The sequence below is a fragment of the Haemorhous mexicanus genome, chromosome 6 (assembly GCF_027477595.1).
Source record: "Haemorhous mexicanus isolate bHaeMex1 chromosome 6, bHaeMex1.pri, whole genome shotgun sequence".
Lineage (NCBI taxonomy): Eukaryota > Metazoa > Chordata > Aves > Passeriformes > Fringillidae > Haemorhous > Haemorhous mexicanus.
In genome coordinates this window covers 40,877,269-40,895,847 of record NC_082346.1, presented here as the reverse complement: position 1 = coordinate 40,895,847, position 18,579 = coordinate 40,877,269, and the positions used below count along the sequence as shown (strand labels likewise).

At 36.6% G+C, this 18,579-nt stretch overlaps 1 protein-coding gene across 9 annotated transcripts in view; it reads left to right on the top strand.

Moving 5' to 3' along the window:
• The window catches only part of RALGAPA1 (Ral GTPase activating protein catalytic subunit alpha 1), a 131,352-nt gene that overhangs the window by 72,700 nt on the left and 40,073 nt on the right, over positions 1-18,579 (top strand). For all 9 annotated transcript variants that reach the window (XR_009486976.1, XR_009486975.1, XM_059849918.1 and 6 more), the window contains 5 exons: positions 110-293; positions 6,862-7,726; positions 9,116-9,187; positions 10,141-10,264; positions 11,926-12,081. Coding sequence is in view for 7 of the 9 variants with exons in the window: in XM_059849918.1 (XP_059705901.1) it covers positions 110-293; positions 6,862-7,726; positions 9,116-9,187; positions 10,141-10,264; positions 11,926-12,081 (1,401 nt within the window). In the remaining 2 variants the exon portion in view is untranslated. The remainder of the gene's footprint in view (positions 1-109; positions 294-6,861; positions 7,727-9,115; positions 9,188-10,140; positions 10,265-11,925; positions 12,082-18,579) is intronic.

The window sequence follows — 18,579 nt, the reverse complement described above, 5'->3', positions numbered from 1 at the left end:
TCTAAGAAATAGATTCTTAAAATGCAAATAAAAATAAACTTCATTTCTTATAAAACTATGAAGTATGAGTTTCAGTAGTTAATGTAATGAAATTCTGGTTTTGTTCTAGGTTCTGCATGGATGTGTCTATGGGTCTCAGTGTTTTAGCAACCCGAAATATTTTCCTCTAAGCCTTTCTGATCTGGCATGTATGGATTATGATCCTTTTATGCATTTAGAGAGCTTAAAGGAACCAGAACCACTGCATTCTCCAGACTCTGAGAGGTCTTCTAAACTTCAGCCAGTCACTGAAGGTTTGTCTAATTGCCTAAATACATTTTCTTTCAAAAAATTTTTTTCTGGGTTTTCATTATTTAAGCGTTGGTCTACAGCACAGGTTTTCAGCTATATGTAGACACTAGGTGAGAACCATTAGTATGGAATGAGCAAATGTAATTTTGAGCAATTACCATTTGATTAACTGAAATAAGTATGTTCTGAACAACACCAAGATCGATAGGATATGGATTCTTCTGTGCTCTGTGTATCCGCAGAAGTGTTAAGTACTGCAACATGGATAAATGTTGCTTTTCATTTTACCTTCAGTAAATTAATTTGATTTTTCCTTATTTTGCTCCTTTTTCTAGAAGAATTTTGGATTTTTGTTCCTGTTTGACATTGCAGTATTGAGTGCTTTCCATGAATTTTTTTAGCCTGTCATAATTTTTTGTTGATCTCTTTTTACACTGCTTAAAAACACAGATTTTTTTAAAAAGAGAGAAATTTTCTCTCGTCTGGTTAGAACCTTAGGAGACATGGGAATTAACATTTTCTTCATAATTCAAAAATAAAGAATCAAGAATCTAAGCTACAGAGGACTATCATGGATTATGCAGTGTATCTCGTAAATATCAAATGGTTGCATAGGGAAGAAAATTGAAAAAGATGAGATTAAGATACGAGCAACTCTGTGTAGTGCTATTCTGCCTCTGTATTAAGTTGTTCCATTTAGGCTTTTTTAAGGGTATTAAGAACCAGATAAATGCAGCAGTTCTTTGTAGCAGCTGTGTGCTAACAGCAGGTGATTTTGTGGTCTGCAGTGACTACGTGCTGTTTTTTATGTAGAGAAAATGGCTAATCATTGTGCCCTTGTCTAAGGCATGCTTCATCATCCTCAAGTACTTTTTTGGCCAAAGAATTCTAAACATAGAGCTGTCCCCTAATAAGCTCAGTATTGGATTGAACAAGTCTGATCTGAGAACTACTGGCAGGAGGAGCTGTAATTATTAAATTTACCGAAGAATGAAGCAAGGTACTATAGTTGGCTTTTCGTCAAATGGCTGTGGCCTTATTAGCAAAAAGTAATCATCTGCAGGGTCAGAATGAAAGAGGCTTCGAAGGATTCATTCTGTCCTAATTACAGTCTCACCTATACATATTATGTAAAGCTAATATTTAAAGCATTTGCCAAAATTTACTTCCACTGCATGTTCTATTACAGTGTAGTGAATTGTAGTAGCTTTTTATGCCTGGCATCTTTTGTATTCTGTAATAATCTGTAATTATGGGTTAGAAGCAAATGCTGTGTGGCTTTTTTAATTTGACAATCTGAAAAGACAACCCTGAATAGATTTCTCTTTAAATGAATACGGTTGCACAAAGCCTTAGCATCAATATCTTCATTTTGCATTTCCAACCATGATCTTTTCTTTTATGATTTCTTGTTAAATTTCTTAATAAAAGTAATTTCAGATGTTCCTTTTATTTCTCCAGATAAATTAAGTTTCAGGGCTCTGGAATTGTAAGTTAGACTGTAAAATTTAATTGGCAGACCTACAGCATTATAATGCAACCCTGGTTCTGCAACCTTGGCACTTCTAGTCCCCATTGCCAGACAGAGAATAAAATTGGCAGTGCTTGACCGGTTGCACAGCATCTGTTCTCCCTGGCATTGTTGGAGGAGCGAGAGGAGTAAAACTAGTGGATAACAACCAGTCTGGGTCTCTGTCAAGACCAAGGGTCAATTAGTACAAGCTAGCAGCAGAACAGAATGCCAATGGGTCAGCATCTTTTAGTAGAGTAAAAGGGCTATCACAGTATCTTTCTTGAAGAAATGGAAATGAGCAGGGCAGAAGTTACAGGGAATTCAGGGAAGTTTTACAAAAACAGGGTAGGAATTGTGAGTCTCTTTCCTTAGGTCACAAGCAAAGCTGCAAGTGCTGAAATGACAGAATTCTTAAGAAGACAGGGTGCTTTAATGGATGTGATTGACTTACCCTGTTATGCCTCCATTGTTCAAGGTCAGATCCGTCACAAGTTTGTGGATACATAGCCACAGCATAATGTGGTATGAGACCAAGAAGATTAAGGACTTAGAGTGACACAGCTGTGTAGTGGAGACAGGATCTACTGAGAGGTGTGGAGCAAGCCATGCAATAAACAGCAGGACAAAGATTTTTTAAATCCTCGGGGAACAGGCGTATGTCAAGAGAGAAGATGATTATTGGCTTCTCTTTTTCAGAACTTTACAAGTTCTGTCACTCACAAGGAAGCTCTTAACCTAGGATTATCTGTAAAATTGTCTTTGTTCTTCTTTCTGTAGCTGGTAAAGTGGTAGATTTTAATATGAGATATATAAAGAATAACTTCAAAATTAGGTATTAAGTATATTAAACTGTTACATTTAAACCAGAATGAACTTTTAGGAGCTCTCAGTAAGGACATCAGTAGGAAGCTTTTATTCCATCATCAGAACTTGCTGGCAGCAAGTCTGTGATGCTTTCATACATCTGAAGAATCCCTGGGCTTGTCTAAGTGAAGGCTGATGAACTGTTCCTGCAGTTAGTGTTGGCAACAACCTACTCTGGCTACAGTACAGGCATACAAATGGTGATGGTGGTGGTTTGACCCTGGCTGGATGCCAGCTGCCCACCAGTGCTGCTCCATTATTCTCCTCCTCATCTATGCAGGGGAGAGAAAATTAAGGAAAGGCTCATGAGTTGAGATGAAGGCAGGAAGAGATCACTCACCAATCACTGTCATGGCCAAAATAGATTTGACTTAGGGAAATTAATTGAATTTATTACCAAGCAAATCAGGGTAGGATAATGAGAAATAAGACCAAGTCTTCCAAACATCATACCCCTACCCCTCCCTCCTTCTTGGCCTTAACTTCCTTGTAAATTTCTACCTCCTTCTTGCCCCTAGTGGTGCAGGGAGATGGGGACTCGGGGACTGCAGTCACTTCACCACACATTGTCTCTGCTTCTCCTTCCTCCACAGGGGAAGGACTCCTCATGCTCTTCCCCTGCTCCAGCATGGGGGCCCTCACACAGGAGACTTCTACAACACAAGTCCTTCCCACAAACTGCAGTTCTTCATGAATGCTCTACTGTGGGTCCCCTTCACATGGCTCAATGCTGTAGGCCAGCGTGCCTCCTCCATTGGGTCACAAGCCCTCCTAGCAAGCCTGCTCCACCATGGGCTCCTCTCTCCACAGCACCAGAGCTCCTGCCAGGAGCCTGGTAAAGTGTGGGCTTTCCACAGGATCACAGCCTCCTTTGGGCATCCACCTGCTCTAGCTAGGAGGGACCCTCTTAGGCCCCCTCTAAACATAATGAAAGAAAAAGAAGTGTTTTTAGAGAGTGATTCGTCCCATTGAATTTGAGATTAATCAGTCTGTACAGGTTATCATTCTTTAGACAGCTAAAATGATAAGGAGAGTTAAATTCCCCCTTCAGTCATTGTTTTTTACTTCTACATAACCATAGTTGCTTAAAGCTTTTCAGCCAAAGTTGAATTAAAAAGTTAATAGCACATCTTAAGGAATCCTTCATTCATGCCACAGATACAAAATAGTAGTGATGGACCTTCAGCCTTTCCACAAAAGAGGTAATTTCAGGACTGAGAAAAATAAATAGTATAACATGCTTCTTGTAAATTACCCAATGATCATGTACATATTTAAATGACATTGCCCATGCCAGAGGCAGTACCATTGTGAAGAAAGCAGCAATGTATTCTCTCAGGAAGACAGGTCAACAAAGCAGTGAGCTGGACTGCCTTAATGTGTAAAGATATGACAGTTTGTAGAATTTGTGGTAAAGCTGTGATGGCTTGCATTATTGCGTATTTTCATTTGCCCTCCAGAAGCAAAGAGCAAGATTTAGATACTCATTTTAAGGTTTTAATATATTGAATGTCCAGTTATGACTGATTGAAGAGATATTCTTCTAGGAATAAATTAAGTTGCTAAGTTAATTTAAAATTTTCATAATTTCAGAATGCATTACTAGGCTTGGGATTTTTCATTTTTTTATTCCTGGGGAAATCATCATAAAAATCTGTTTTTCTGTGTGGCAAAAATGTTTCAAGATTACTTTATATTATTTCAACATAGCAGGTTGCATCTTACAGTCTACTTTTCAGTATACTTCTCTTGATACTTCTAATTTAAGTTTTCTGTGTCACTGTATTCTGAGAGAAGACTCAGATGTAGTGTTCAAATTTTATAAAAGAAACAATGACAGATCTATGATTTTAATTCAAGTGCAAGGTTTTCAGGGCAAGGCTGTATTAGGACTGAGAATGGATCTTCCAAATTTAAATTAATTGTTCCCCTCTTTGTCTCACTGCATCACCTTTCTTTTTTCCATGTGTCCCTTAGGCTCCTAAGGGTGTAAATTCACACACACAGGTACAAAACAACCGTGGTCAGTTTGAGATCTTCAGGGTTTGGCACACAGCAGTAATAGTAATAACATATGCTAGAAGGTCCTTATTTCTTCAGGTTTCTCAGCAGAACTTAACAGGGGGCATTTAACCTTTAGAGAGTGGGACTTCTGGTATCTGGAAAGCTTGTGTGTCTCTGTACCAGGGAACCTGAGAAAATATTACTTTATTTATCTCTGCAGTGGCAAGTGGTAAATACTTGGTATAAATATCCTGATAAAGATGAGCCACCCTCTGCATTGTCCAGGTGCTAGTTAATATTGTGCTGACAAATTATTCTCCAAGCACCCAATTTATTTTCTCTGTTTTGTATAAAATCTGCTTCCAGTTCCTTCTTATGTTTCAGCAGATGGCACTATAACTTAATATCCTTGTATGCTGCCAGTATCTGGACACATAATTCAGCATCACTGAATGTTTTTGTATTTGTAAATTTTAAACCTCAAGAAGGCTATAGATGATAAAATATAATTTCTGATTTGCTTGTATGAATTTTGAAGGCATTAATTCATTAAAATACTTGAGTAGATATGAGTTTTAGAATTTTGTAAATGTTATGGTGATTTTGCCAGCTATTAACTGGATTAAATATTTCCCTATTAGCAGTTCAGATGTAGTGCTTCCTAAAGGAAGAGAATAGCCAGAATCCCAAACATCTCCTACATGCTGTACCCAAACCTTTTGGGGGAAAAAAAAGACAAATACATACTACCTGTTTATTTTTGCAGTTGCTGAATGCATCCATCTTCAGAAACTGAAGATCTATAATGGCAGTCAGTACACATGACAAATTTGCCTTAATTTTTCCAGTTAAACCAATTAAAACATTTGAAACAGAAATTTGTTTATTAAACATTAGGTTTTACAGCTTATAAATATCCAACATAAAGGGAGATTAATTCATTATACTTTACTTCTATGCCCAAGAGGTTCCATATTCTCAGTAAACACTGAATGAAAAAGTAACATCATTCAGAACATTCTGGTTTGATGGATTTTGGTGAGAAAGAAGATGGGAAGTGTTTGCAGCAGTTTTCAATGTTCAATGTAATTTAAAATACATGATGTAATCCTGAGGAGTACAGGTTTTTAATCTTCCCTTTAAAAATCCCAAATTCAGGGCACCCATGCCCAGTTACGAGAGAGGATATAGAAAATAAGTACTTTGCCATTTTGATTTTGTTCTCTCTTCCACCAATTTTATTCTGCAGTGTAATATTTTTGTGTATGGGTTTTTCAGTGGGTCCCCTGAACCAGTTAATGGTTATCTGCCTGAGAGAGTCACTTTGTCCAGCTCATGTATTCATGTGAGGTGGACTTGATAAGAATAATTCAGTAACAATATAGTACTGTTTTAGCAGGGTGTGATATAATCATTAAAATGAATTTAGTTGACATAACATGTAAGTTGAAGGCATGCAGCAAAGAGGGAAGTGGCAAAAAACATATTGAAATACCAGTGCATCTCAGAGGATGAATTTCACATAAGATGGGCACAATTAACTTTTCTTTCTCCCTCCCAAGGTTTTCTATCCTGAAGCTTCTTAAAATGCAGTTGTGGCATGAGATTTCATTTTTAAAAATTTTGATAATGTTAGCTCATGTTCAATATAAGCAGCCTGGTCTTTGATTTTGTACTTTAAAATTATCCAGCGCTATGCTCAAGCTGACCTACAGCTATATGCTCCCCAGGGAAATTAAGATGGATTAGACCTTTTGTGCATCTATCTTCCTTTGTATTTCTCTGTGTAATGATGTGTATAAATATAAAAATACACTGCAGTTGGAGTGGACATCTTGAAACACAGTTATGATCTCTACTTCAATAACAATTCAAGATTTATTTTCACTACATAAGAAATCGTATATTTTAGAAGAACAGTGCTGATAAAGCTATGGCAAAGGTGGTATAATCTGTAGACATAGACATGACTGTAAAATAATGGATATACTTCTTTAACTGTTTTAGGATTTTTCATGCTGTTTATATATGAGACCAATGGCCACCAGCATACAAATTTTCTGTTACTGAGTTGCATGTATCCTCAGCTTGCAGCACTCATTCTCTCAGGAAGAGACCAAAAGAAACACATAAATCTCAGTGTTATTTTTTGAATTGTTCTTTTAAAATCTGTGCTCTTTCTCTTGCAGTGAAAACTCACATGCAACAAGGATTAATTTCTGTTGCTGCTCGTACTGTGATAACACATCTAGTCAACCACTTGGGCCATTATCCTATGAGTGGAGGTCCTGCTATGCTGACCAGTCAAGTGTGTGAAAACAATGACAATCCATACAGTGAAAGTCCTGAGCTTTCTCCTGAACTTTTTGAGAACCCAAATCTTCAATTCTTTGTATTAAACAATACTTCCCTGGTGTCTTGCATACAAATCCAAGCAGAAGATGACATGCCTGGGGGAGGACTGTCTGCTGGACTTGCATCAGCTAATTCAAATGTTAGAATTATAGTGCGTGATCTGTCTGGCAAATACTCCTGGGATTCGGCCATTTTGTATGGACCATCATCTTTATGTGGATCTTCACAACAAACATCTTTTGCACTTTCATTATCTCAGCAAGATAAACCAGAAGATGCTCTTTCATCTTTTGAGCATGTGGAGGATGTATCTGCAAGAGATGGAATTACACTCCAAGTTAAAAGGAAATTTAGAGACACTGTACCAACATGGGATACAATTAGAGATGAAGAAGATGCTCTTGATGAGCTGCTGCAGTATTTAGGTGTTACAAGCCCTGAATGCTTACAGAGAACTGGTGTTTCACTCAACATCCCTGCTCCTCAACCAGTCTGCATCTCAGAAAAGCAGGAGAATGATGTCATCAATGCAATTCTGAAACAGCACACAGAAGAGAGAGAGTTTGTTGAAAAGCATTTCAATGATGTAAATATGAGGGCTATGGAGCAGGACGAGCCAACCTCACAAAAGCCACAGTCAGCATTTTACTACTGTAGATTACTTCTCAGTATACTAGGAATGAATTCATGGGATAAAAGGTAAAACTAATCATATTTTAAGAACTTTTTTTAAGGAGCTGTGCTGTTCTTACCTTGATAATAGAGTTTGTTAAGCCAAAAATATTCCAGGTCAGCTAACAAAAGAGAGGGGATGTGCATCTAAGACCTAAATGGCAGCTTTCTTCTGCTTTTCAGCCTGTCATTTAGAGAGACAGAAAGGAGGAATCTGTTGCATTTATTGTGATTCATAGTCTTTCTTTAGAAAGTGTTGTAAGGCAAATTGAAGGAATCATGTATTTTCTTTGCTTCCCATGTATGTTGCTGCAAAAATCATTACCTTTCAATGTCAGAATAATACTCAGAAAGTGTCATATTCTCAGCTATTGTGTCACTGGACAGTGTCCTGCTGTTTTGTCTGCTAAAACCATGCTTGCATGCAGCCTCAAAGCCTTGCATGTGTATTAGCTAATGAGAAAGATGTGTCCCCTACTATTTATTTCAACACTGGCTGTGCTTGAATACTGTTTGAATATTGTTTAGAACAGGAGAGAACCATGTTCAATTACAGAAGTAATGTCTCTTAACATTATTATTTTTGTGTGGGTGTGGTTAAGTGCATGTCTGCATATACATGGGGGTATGTACAAATATTACAAATCCTAGAATTTATGGGTCTTTCTGAAATCTTCTGCCGCTGCTTTCAAATTCCATATTAGAATAATTGATATATTTTTCTACTGTGAAGAGAAATGGATATTCGGTAAAACAAAAATAATCTGTGTCGCTGAGGTGTCAGTGGAATCAGACAGAACATTGGTGTTACAACCCTTCTTATTTAGGTCTTTAATTCCTCAAGGCAGTCTGGTTTTGAGCAGGACTGCTCTTAATTCCACAGTGTTTTGTGGGAAACATCTTAAGCACAGTTGAAAAGAGATGAAAACTGCCCTTCTTTCTCTAGCACATTGGTTTTGTTTTTTGTTTAAATTGTTACAGCTGGCTGGATGATTACTGAGCTAAGTTCTGCTCTGCAGTTCAGGGTAGCAAAAGTTCTGTGTTGAATGCACCCACTCCTTACAACAGCAGACTAATGGGAGTGTCTTTTTGTAAACATATGTATTTTATGGTTCTTCTGTAGAGAAGAAATGGATCTCAGTCAGATCCAAGGGGTTGACAGAAGAAAGTGGAAAGAAATAAAGGTTATACTCAGGGCTATAATGAATGTAGAAGATTTGCTGGAGTAAGAAAAATTGCTTGTATATATTTTTCAAGATGTCTTAATTTATATATGTTAAGAAAGGACTGTTGAAAAGGTAGAAGCATTTGTTGACTGTTCCTGAGTGGACCCGGATATGTTGTTGTACCATTGTTGTACTGTTCTGTATCCATCAGTGAAGAGGTAATAAAAGAGTTACAAATTTCTCTATTTAGAAGGAGCTTTCATCTCCTGAAGAAAAATGAGAAGTTACTTCGAGAACTCAGAAATTTGGACTCAAGACAATGGTAAATTCTTTTAATGACTGCCTACTTACTTGTTTTAAGTGTGCTTTTACTCAAATGGCTCTAATTGCATAGATGTGAGAGTTGAGCTGACTTTTTTAATAGTTTTTTTAATTATTAATGTATTTTGCATCGTACTGTAGTTTTTTTCTGTTATACTGAAGTTGCATCAGTTTTATTTGTAGGGTCAAATTCTGCACATAAAATATCATGAGATAAACAAATTTCAAAACACCTTATAATTTTTAACATTTGTGTATGCATAACATTTAATTCTTTTAAAACTTTGATATATCAAAGCCCTCATATTTTAAGTTTTGGTTGATTGTTTAGCTGTTTCAAATGGTCCCAGTATTTGAAGACACAGACTTCTAGTTAGAATTGTAGCACAGAATTGAAAACTGACTTGTTTTTGTAGAAGTTGAAACAAAACCCAGTGGAAGTTGTAGAAGTGTGAGAAACCATCTCCATTTGTTCCAATGTCTAACAATAATCTGTCAACAGAAGACATTTAAATGATTATGATCTTCAAAAAACATGTAAAGATTCTTCATTCAGTTGGACAAGCTGCATTTTCACAGTGTTCAGAAGGTGCTGTTGTTAATGGGCAGTGCAGTGTGGATAATGCCCACATTACAGGTTTTGCCCATGTCAAAAACCCACCTATTCCATTAGTAATTAGTACAAGCAGCACCACCCTGCATCTTAGAAGTGATGAGAGGGGTAAATGTTGCTCATGTATCGCAAAACTTCAGACTCTAGAGAAGATGACACTAAAAAGGACAGAATGAGGACATGAAAATGTAGGGAATATCCAAGAAGAAGCCATAAAATTGTACTGTAATTCCACTATGCATTTTTTATGCTTTAAAAGCCATGCTCTGTGTGTATTGTTTACATATTTTCATTTCATATTGGTTAAGGCACTGTCCTGCAATGACCATTCTGTTTTACAGCCGAGAGACACACAAGATTGCAGTGTTTTATGTTGCTGAGGGACAGGAAGATAAACACTCCATTCTTACGAATACTGGGGGAAGTCAAGCCTATGAGGATTTTGTAGCTGGTCTTGGCTGGGAGGTATTTATTAAATGTTTTTATCCTAGGTATTTTTACAAAGACAATTACCAATATCTTCGTATATTACAAGTCTTCAGCTCTTCGGCATTACTCACAAGTACTGAAATACAGCAGTTTAAAAATGGGACTTAGAGAAGAATTCCTGGTTTAGTTTCATTAGCATTACTGGCCATTTGAATTCAAGCTCTCAACAACTGAAGAGAGTCAGTGCAGGCAAAGATAATTCTTTAATGTGCAGTCCTGTACTTGGCTTTCATGGACTGATTAGGAGGCATCTTGATTTCCCTGTAAGCTTGTAAAGTGTCAAGTCCATTGAAGTTTGAGCTTTGCTCAAATTTGGAACTTCAAAAACTACAGACAAGCAGCTTCTCACATACTCTCTTCTTCCTGCCTTCCACTGCAGGCATGTATCAGTTCACACAGTCCACTCTCCTCTTCCAGCAGTCAGAAATATTGTGATCTACCCCATCATCTATGTCGTCCTGCAGCTCTTAATTCACTTGTTCAATACTGTCATAAGGATTTCCTTTTTTCCACCTTTCAGATGCACAGGATTAACTACCACTGTAAAGTTCAATTTGGCACTGTTGCACAGAATACAGGAATGACTTTTGGTCCTGGTTGGCTGTATAGGAAGCTGCAGGTTTTTTGCTCTTCTTGTAACTTGTGCTCATCAGGAGTGTCCACATAAGTGTCTATCTTATTTGTTCTTTGTGTTTCCTTACTCCTTAGGTATAAAAGGACACTACCAGATTAACTGTGTGGATAATGACTGACTTTCCCACAGGAACAGAGGAAAACAGCTACAATTCTGCTGACTTTCATGAACACAGATGTTTATTTCCCACATTCAGGAGGAAAAAAACAACACTAGTACCATAAAATATCCCTCCTTAGTTGTTTAATTCTCTTAGGCAGTATTAGCTAGTTTAAAGAGTTGCTAGTTTGGATTAATATTCCACAATGAGATGACTAATATTTTAACATTTTAGCATTAAATTCTGCATCCTTTAGTATCAAGGAAACAAATATATCTCAAGCGGGCAGAAATTAAATGTATTCACATCTGAAAAACAACTTTTTGTAGTCACTGTTTTAAAGGTGAAACAGCACATTTAATTAACAATGCTTACTTATTTCAGTGTCAGACTATTTCCCATCGATCTAAGACTTAAAAGCTTTTTTACAAATTATCAGTTAGTTTACTGAGAATTTTTTTATACTCACAGAATGAAAAATTCTTAAAAAAATATATGGAAGGTCATAAATTCTCTGGCTGTTACACAGAGTTTTTCCAAAGCTCAGGTCAAGGTTGATGTACATCAGAGAATTTTAAAAAATTGAGAAAGCACATGTAAGTGACTACATTCAAATGATCAGGGAATAATGCAGTCAATATTATTTACACAATCGTTCCTTTCTTCTAATCTCATCTTTCCAGTGGCTTCTTTGGTGACCATGGAATATAGAATGCTAGTGCACTGCAGTTGGTTTCCAGTCTAGTCAGCAAGTCTGAACTCTTTTAGAAACCAAGTATAACTATACTGTTGGGAAAAGGATCTTCGCTTTTAAAGTTCAGTTGAAAGTGCATTTTAAAGTATAAAGAGTGTATTTATTACCTGCTAATTTTTTTGGTAAAGTTTTCTGGTCTTTGTTTCTAGGTAAATCTCACAAACCATTGTGGTTTTATGGGAGGACTACAAAAAAACAAAAGCACTGGATTGACCACTCCATATTTTGCTACCTCAACAGTGGAAGTCATGTTCCATGTGTCAACAAGAATGCCTTCTGATTCAGATGACTCCTTAACAAAAAAGGTCGGTGTCTCTGAATTGTGTTCTCTTGGTAATAAACCTAGAGAAATTAGAGTCAAAGAAAATCCAGTAACTTTAAAAAAAATCCAACACAACAACAAAACACCATAAAATATCATAACATCTTTACCTGCTAAGTTGTATATTCTCTGCCAATTTCTAATTTTACCATACTGGTTATTTTTCCAGTCATTGGAATTGTTGGCAAGAACAATTGAAAAGTACAGGGAGGTAATGGTTGGTGCAGAAGAAAAAGTATTACATCTGAATGATGTCTTAGTACTTTTGAAACCTTAGATGCCAATTAAGAAATATGTTGTGAATGCTTTCTGAGATGACTTTTTATTCATCTAATGGTCATGTGCAGGTTATTAACATAATTTTCCCTTAAAAAAATAGTAAGAAATATGAAGACGATGTTTATTGTATGTAAGGTGTATTGTCCTGGAGGAGGCACAGATTCTCAACAGTGATATGATCTCTTATAGCTGCATTAACAAAAAAAAATGTTTTTCTGTATTGGTATTTTTTTTCTTTAGAATTTAATAAATTCCACATTAGTGATAATAAGTTGCAATCTCGAACATGTGTCCTACTATAAATGAACAATTAACTATCCTCAGACTGTCCCCTCAGACTGTCCCCCCATCCTGCATACATACATCTTCAGATGTGCTAATCCATTCACTAGACACGTTAATGAGCACTGGTTGAAGTGTAATATTGGAGGAACTGAAGCTGGTTGACCTCAGCATGGACTTTAATACTTGTAATTAAATTAGATGGTAGACAGTTAGTAAAGAGAGAAATAGCCATGCCTCTGGCAAGCTTCAATTATTAATGACTTCTTTTTCTTTGTGTTCAACTTGAAGAAAAAATATTATTGTTCTTATTATAGACTAACTATGAATTCTAACTTCTCACTGTTCCATCTCAGGTTGGTTTGGTGGGGTTTTTAAATGAAAAATGCTTTTGCTTGTGTGCCTATTATGCTGCATCCTTTCTGTTCTTTTTTTCCTGAAGTAGAGTCAGGGTAATACTGAGGTTGTTAAATGATTTATAGAAGTGGTTAATAGCAAAAATAACTCATTTTAAAATTGCTACTATTGCTACTGTTTTAGTATAGAACAATGGGGGGGGTCTGTTTAAGTTGACTGGCTTCTTTATTTTTTAAACAAAAACCTGTTTTTATAAAACACAGCTTGTAATTAACCTTACAATGTTTGTTTATAATCTATTTGAGTTAGATCATTACAAAGTGTTGAAAAGGGGGAAGATGGGTGAAAAATGGTTAATAGTGAAACTTAATTAATAGTGAATAATTTGAAAATGCTGTGGACTTCAGCTGAGCACAGAGGCAAGATCTCATGTCTGTTTCCAGGAGCGTGTCATGGAGGAGTGTTTTAGATAACTCAAAGAATGACCAGCAAAGGCATTGGCAAAAGCAGGTGTAATATTCAAATAAAAGTGTGACTCTTCATTGGCAAGGTTCAGTCTACTTCCTACTTAAAGCACACAGAGAAAAGTCAGACTAAAATGAAAAATCAATCAATAAATCTAAAATCAACCAAGTATGGTCTGTGGGGAGGCAGGGGATGGAAAAAGGGTAAGGATGAGGAAGGGTAAGGATAAAAAGCAATGAGGAAGATCCTCCCAGTGAGTCACAACATTCAGAGTGGATCTCCTTGCCAAACTTAGCCCCAGACTCGAGCAACAGTTTGGGCTTAAAGATTTTTCTGGCATGTAAATTTAACAGCTCTTAACATTGATAGCTTAATTTAAACAACTTAACAAAAGGTTCTATAGAATTTACTATAGCACAACAGTAACTCACCTGTAGGCCTAACTTACTTACAAATATAAAGTACTTAATCTAAGAGCAACATTGATAGTACAGTTGGTATAGCACATTTACACTTGCATGCACACAGATCTAAAGGAGTATGTATGAGGTATACACCTGTAAAACATTCTCCTTGAGTTCAGTGAACCACTCATGTCAGATGCCTTTGCATCTTCTCAACAAGTGAAGGGGTTGGTCCTTGAGCAGCAGGACTATCAGCCCAGGCTCCATTGGTGGCATTTCTCAGCAATCCTCTGAGTACAGCAAACTTGAGGGTTTGCTGCCTCTGAGGGGGGTCCCACTCAGAGATTGTTGGCTGCTGCCAGGAGAGCTCAAAGGGTCTCACTTCCAAGCACTGTTTATAGGGCTGAAAGAGAGTTGAATTTAGTCATAAGAATTTTCCATTCTATCCACAATTTGGGTTGGTAACTTTCTTTGGCAGTTTGATTACAACTTCAATTACCAGTTCCACTTGGACTGTTATTCATGCAAGAAAAACAAGCTTCCAAGGTTGTTGATTAAAAAACAGGAGCTTATTAGATAGCACAAGCTCTTGGGACCAGTGTTTCTGATACACTGAAGAGGAGCTTAGCCCATGTGCTGTTTGTCAAGGCCAAGGCCTAGCAAGCATTTCTAAGTCCAAAGAGGTAGGGAGGGATACACCACCACAGAGCACCCTGCATCTACATGTAGCTGTTCTTGCCAGGCAAGGTTCAGGGCTGGTCCAGGCTTTCTGTGACTCAGCTTGTGAAAATTGTGTCAGCTGGGCTTCTTCACAATTCCAGCTTGCTCCAGACCTGTTTCTCTCCTGCTTTACTGACAGTCTCACTCGTCAGTGATTTGGAATATTTGAGGTCTGTATAGATATGTAGAGTGGATCAATAGATTGAGATTATATTTGTGGCTCAGCTACTGGTTGACTGTTAAATCAAGCTACTTTATTTCTCTGTGGGTTTCTTTTCTGTTCTTCCTCAGTGTGTTGATTTTGTTCTTTTTCAGCATATTTTCCCAAGAACAGAGGCTTGTGAGCCTCTATCTCTGTTTCTTCTCCCTTCCCTAACAGTTTTTGGCTCATTCCAATCAAATCTAATAATGTTTTAAAGCTGTTCGTTTTGTGTATGTTTAATGATGATATGTTAAGTAAAGGAGATAGAGTAGTAAGACTTCTAGTGCTCCTACTCAGCAAGTAAAGACTTCATGGGAAGAAGTATTAGATATCAAGGACCCAGCAGCAAAGAGAGATGTTAAGAAATTCATCCTAAACTTGAAAGAAACATCAGCTGAAGTTTACATCTTGAGATAAATCAGCAAGTGCTATCAAGAGACATGAGTAGGAGTACAGTCTTAATTCATTTACTATTTCTGCAACTACTCATGCTGCTTGGACTGAACATATCAGCAGAAGGATCGTGTTTTATGAAATCAGCTCACACACACTATCAAAATTATTTGAGAGCCATGTGAGTGCTAACAGTTCTGACTGCGCTGAGTGCATGTACTGTTTGTGACCTTCAGAGAAACTTGGGATTTGAGCTTCTCTACAGGTCTTTCATGGGATTTTTTGTCTGTTTTATTCAATGGCAGAAAAACAAGCAAACTTGCAGTAGTTGTCTTCAGATGGCTGCTGGTTTTTATATTGTAAATGTGCCTAGAGGTACATGATAGGTTCATCTTATAAATGGAAACTAAATTAAATTTAAACAAAACTTCTTCCTGCCAGTTGAGCCACTGTAAAATCAAGATTCTGCTGTTTCAGGGGCTAAGCCATTTTGAAACGGATTTTCCATCAGTCTTAGAGAGTAGTAAATTAAACTTTTAAGTGTCTTGATACCCCTGAAGCATTTTTTTCTCATGATATGAACAAGAGCAAAAAAAGGCATGAATTCAAGAACCAGTGAAAAACTTCTGGTTGTGTAACGGAACTTAAGATTGAAATACGTACATAAAATAACCATTTAATTTGCAAATACAAAATTAAAAGTTTAATGCTGATAATGCAATCCATTCTGGTTTTGTTACAATTAAAGGTTAGAGTAAAAAGTATTTACACTAACCTTACAAGAACAAGCTTGCAGAAAATATGAGAACTAAACAATGTGAAGACTCAATTCACAGAACGAGAAAGGTTGTAGAGGCACATAAAGGAGCTATCACCAGTCTAGTTCCTCCTTCCTTAGGAGAAACTTCCTAAAGGAGTGAAGGCATTGCCAGTGAGAATTTTTTACACACAGTATGTAAATAAAAAGTAGTAATGTTAGTGTTTAGAGTACTAATTAATCTTGAGCTTTTGGTATATTAAACAATTCTAAATTGTGCATGACATGATCCTAACCATAAAATCGTTACAGCTCCCAGTACTTACGGTTATTTTATTGTGTTGCTAACATGTATTGGGAACTTGAAAATTTATAGATGTGAATTATTAATACAGTATTTTTTCAAGTTACAGTTAGGTACACATATTGCTAAAAACCCAAACCAAACAAAACCCCTAACACACTGTAGTTATTGAGACAAAGTTTTGTGAAAGATTCATCTAGAAGGTGCATGCACTGTAGGCAGTAGTGCTGTTAACATTAAATGGACAAAAGTAGCTGCATAAAGCCATTATTTCATATATCTTTGCTCATTTTGGTTTTTTTTGTAATAAACACTTCAATTTTTGAAGAAGAAAAAAGTTGAGGCTAGCTCTTCTATGAGAAGAAAATATAATAGCTTTTTTCTGCCTCCTTTAGATAAGTGGGTATTAGAAATTACAGTAATTTTGGCAAGAGTTCAAGGGTTAATGTAACAGATAAATAAAAGGAATTTTCAGTAAATTGAGCCCTGCATTATTTCACTTGTCTTGCCTTTCCAAACCTAACTCATTTAATTTTAAAAAGTAAATACTTAAATTCTTCCTGACAGTGTGCTTTGCTTTTACTATCGTTTATTACTTCAATTATACTTGGTATCACTTAGAACAATCTGCCATTTGGAAATTTCAGTATAGCCTGCAGCTTAGTTTAAAGTCTGGCTGCTATTGTAACATGTACAGCATATGACACTAATGTATCAAAATTAGATTTGATCATCCCTCCTGGTTATATTTATTTCACGTTTCTTTTGTATTCAGTTAACATAAATGTATTAGGAGAGCTGACACATGATGATGGTTATAGAGTAAGAATATTTTAAAGTATTTTGAGTTAAATTTGAAATTTCAGGTAACCTAACAGTCAGTCATTTTTATATATTTGTTCTAATGGAGTAGAGTTTCAAAGCAAGCCTTAAAAAAATCTGTTTGTCTCTTTTACCTCCTCAGGGCTGTCTTCCCAACAGCTCAGGTTTAAAATGGCTAAAACAGAGCTCTTAATCTCTTTCTCATTGCCACCTTTCCGGATCATCACAGATAACATGACCATTGTGCCTGTCACTTGTGCCCAATAGCCTGAAATCATCTTTAATTTGGTCCACTTTCTGGATTCTTACATTCATTTTGTGCTTACAACTCTTCTTTTTTCCCACCTAACCTTTCTTCCAACATAGCCTTTCCATACACACAGTTAAAATTTATTCTCTGTATTGTAACCTGTTGTTTTGATTGATGAGCCTTCCTTTCTCTGGTCTTGATACTTTGATTCTTGAAGAATGCTTATATAAACAACATTTTTCTAATCTTTAACACCTTTTTACATTTGTAAAACACCTTCTTTGCATTTGTCCATCTCCATGCTTTGTGTCATGTCTTATGCTTAGATAATAAACTCTCTAGGGCAGTGTGATCCGCATTTAGAGTGTTAGAATATTGGTGTGTAAACATAATTCCCAGTGTTTCCAGTGTATCACCAGTTCAAAGTATAACATTATTTTAGGACTTCTTATTATTTATATTATTGCAGTGACTTATGTCCCTGGTACTGATTTGCACTTTGTTATGCTCACTGTGATGTAAGCACATAAGAAACTGTAATTTCAGGAAAACAAGGTCAGGTAATAAGTGTGAAGACAACTGGTGGTGAGATTTGAATAACCATTAAAACAGAATTCAGTCTTGACAGCTGTCCATTCTGTGTGCACCAAATCCCATTCTGTTAGATCACACTGGGACCACACCTTCTTGGGAAATCATGTTTTTTTCTGTCCTTAAGGTTTCAATGAGCAGAGGTAGTTGTAGCTCAGTATCTTTCTCCTACTTGTGTCCAGGGCACTGAATTCTGTGACGTTTCCAATTCAATACAAAGAAATAAAGAACCAGATAAGAGTTGAAAGAGGTCAGTCTCTGGTTCTCCTGTGGTATAAGTGAATGATGGATTCTCAAAATGTTTGCTGTGCTTGCAGGAGATCTGGTTGTTTAGCACTGCTGGATTTCAAGGTTCTCAAATGAAAAATTGAGAAGAAATCTAAAATTCTTCTTTCTAAAAGATTTATGCAAAACCTAGCAGATGAAATAAGCCCGGAAAGCTTTTCAAGTCAGTTTCAGGTATCAGATCTCTTCCATGAATCAAGTGTTGTTGATAAGTCAAGTTACCACCATTTGTGCTTTTTCAGAAGCTTTTCTTGCTGACCAAAGCGAGGATATCTGAAAGAAGCAATAAAGAAGCACTGTGTTAGTAGTGTCAGAGCTTCTTCTGAAAAAACCTTTGTTTTCTTGTCTATTATTTTTGTCAGACATCTGA